Consider the following 2677-nt stretch of genomic DNA (forward strand, 5'->3'; position numbering starts at 1 on the left):
CCACTGTCTTTCTGAACTCTCTTCGTTGCTCTGAGATAGCCCCTGTATGACCACCATGTAACGAGTTGCTATTCCTCCTGCCCGACTCGCTGGGCAAATCGTATAGTTTATGTGCCTGCTGCGCTGTCTGTCCCTAGTCCGTAGTTGTTACTTGATAGTACTCGAAGACGTCACTGGCCAACAGATGCTCCACTGAGCCCTGTGCCGGAACCTTTGGCTCCTACTTTTTGTATTCCTTCTCCTTAGCTAACCTTACGTAGGCTAATAGAGGTTCTTTCTTCGTTTTCGTTCTTCCTTCTCCGTCCCTGAACAGATAGTCTCCTAGTCAGATCACCCACGTCCTCGCCGAAGCACCGTGACGTCCCGATGCGATCCAGATCACGCTCAATCTCAAAGCCACTTGGGCGTACGCCCACGGCGCCTACCCTACTCGTGCGCGGCCACCACAGCGAACTCGGGTACTCTACTTCCCCTGTCTGGTCTCACCGTACGTCGCTCCGCTTGTCCGTACGTTCTCCTCCTTGGATCCTACTTGTTCTCCGTTTCACGGTACTGCAGTGCGTCCACCACAACCCCGTACGTTCTGTCAGCCACACTCTGTGCCTCAACAGCCCTTTCTTTCGTCTTTGTCTTGTCGCTGACTGTACTTCCAGCCCTCGACCGTCTTTCGTCTCTCGTCTCACTCTTCGACCTACTTGTCTCGTCCTTTGCAAATTCGGAAGTACTCACGTCCTTGCTCTTCCTGCCGTCTAACGCCACCGGTTGCGACGGCTCGCCGTCTGCGATCTCCGTCCTAACCGTGTGTCCGTTGAATCCGTTGGACTCCTTCCACCCTTTGGTCGCACCCTTTGCACGTTGAAGCTGGCTACGTGCCAAGGTACACTCTTCCGAAAGATCTTCGGTAGACCACGTCATCAACTTGTTACACCAGTATTGATCCAACTTGCTCAAGTTGCATCAACAGTGTACTAGAATGTCCAAATACCCATAATGACACACCTCATCCGTTTTTACCAGATATACACTCGTATACTGTAATACCCTCAGTGTTTAGCTGATACTTCGAGTGCTTCCAGCGCACGCTGAAGGTTCGTACCCTAGGTATTCACAACATAGGGTTGGACAGTACAAACGCTCTCACGTCTTTATACATCCCTGTCAGAGGTTCCCACAAATCCTCTACTGTATGCTTTCCAACCCATGCTACCCGACCACATTTTGTTCTGGCCATTCCATCGATGTTGTCGCAGCTCACAAACTCGGAAAATAACACCTTGGACAGCCAAAAGCGCTTCAGTTACTTCTAAATTTTTATCCGCGAAGAGATTGAGTCTTGAAACATGCACCGCCGTCTCGTTTCCAGTGAAGAGTTGTTTAACTTTGAAAATATTATGCTGGTGTGCTGATGTGACCGCGTAGGGTCCTATCCACGTGACGAGAAGTTTGTTCTGCGTCTTCTCATCCCCTCGTGATCATTGTATATAGTCGCTCACATCAAAGTTAACCATGTTATCACCGCACTCCCATTTCTTGTTCAGCAGTGTTTGCTTGAGACGGGCATCTTCAACCGCGCTGTGCAGGTTCCTCACACTGATACGTAATTTGTCCACACTAGCCTCAATTTCTGCTGACGAGCGAGCTGATTTGACTCCTTCTGCAATTTCAGGTCCCGGATATACTGCCTTTAATGGAGATGGAGGCGTCGTCAATCCAGTAAAAATCTCGGGGGGGGGGGCTTCCAGCCAATGACGATACTGCGGTGTGATTTAAACTTGCTTGCACAACCGGGATTAGCCGCGGCCAGTCTCTAGAGTGGAGCTTGTAGTCCAGTATCAGTACTCTAATATGTCTTTGTTAACACGCTCAATTGACCCGTTTATCCTTGGGCTCTATGCTGGTGAGAATATTTGCTTGCACTTCAGTCTTGTACACAACTCGTGAATCACTTCGTTCCTAAAGTGAGATCCTTGGTCACTAATCCATACTAGCGGAATTCCAAATCGGCTATGCCATTGCATAATTGCATCTGTTGCAACTGTACATGTCGGCGTTTCACATTTTACCAGCTCGCAATAGTGGCTGGCGTCGTCTTTCAGAACTAATAGGTATTTTTATTCGCCGTAAGATTCTCCTCAGTACGGAAATACCCAGTGTAGGGGCAGGATTTTGTTTCATTGCTACGAAAAGGCTTTTGTGGTGTAATGGTTTTCTCCCGTAGTTGGCGGATTCCCCACCCGGCCAAAAAAGAAGGTGGAACCGGCTCCAGAAAGTTCCAAGCGAACAAACCCTCCGTCATGTGGATGTACGGAAGACCCCAAGGTGCAAAGGGACTCGACGGCGTCACTTCCGAACTTCAACGAGTATTTGGATACCGCCCCATATGTGACTGGAGTCCAGGCTGTCCTGGATTATTAATAATGGACTGGGGCGGATTTCGCATTTCAGCGGACCATCTACGGTACGGAACCCTCAGGGGGCGGGGTGGGGATGAGTTTCGCAGAAATACTCAACGAACTCTTGGAAGAACACGTTTCACCCGGTCTGGGGAACAGGGGTGGCGGGAACCGGTTAAAAGAATACTTCATGGCTGACCGGGGGCAAGACGGACGGCTTTGGGCGGTGCAAAGAAGAATCCCATAAAACGGGAATCCACTGGGTTCACTTTGAATATTTTTGG

At 49.8% G+C, this 2677-nt stretch overlaps 1 protein-coding gene across 1 annotated transcript; it reads right to left on the reverse strand.

The window, feature by feature from the left end:
* Positions 1-528: 528 nt before the first annotated feature.
* On the reverse strand, positions 529-915 carry PITG_22119 (uncharacterized protein; the record flags this gene model as incomplete). Its single annotated transcript, XM_002894655.1, has 2 exons — positions 529-552; positions 730-915. The coding sequence occupies 2 exons, from the start codon at positions 913-915 to the stop codon at positions 529-531; spliced, it is 210 nt and encodes a 69-aa protein (XP_002894701.1).
* Positions 916-2677: the final 1762 nt, after the last annotated feature.

The sequence above is a fragment of the Phytophthora infestans genome, genomic scaffold, assembly GCF_000142945.1.
Source record: "Phytophthora infestans T30-4 supercont1.1721 genomic scaffold, whole genome shotgun sequence".
Classification (NCBI taxonomy): Eukaryota; Oomycota; class Peronosporomycetes; order Peronosporales; family Peronosporaceae; genus Phytophthora; species Phytophthora infestans.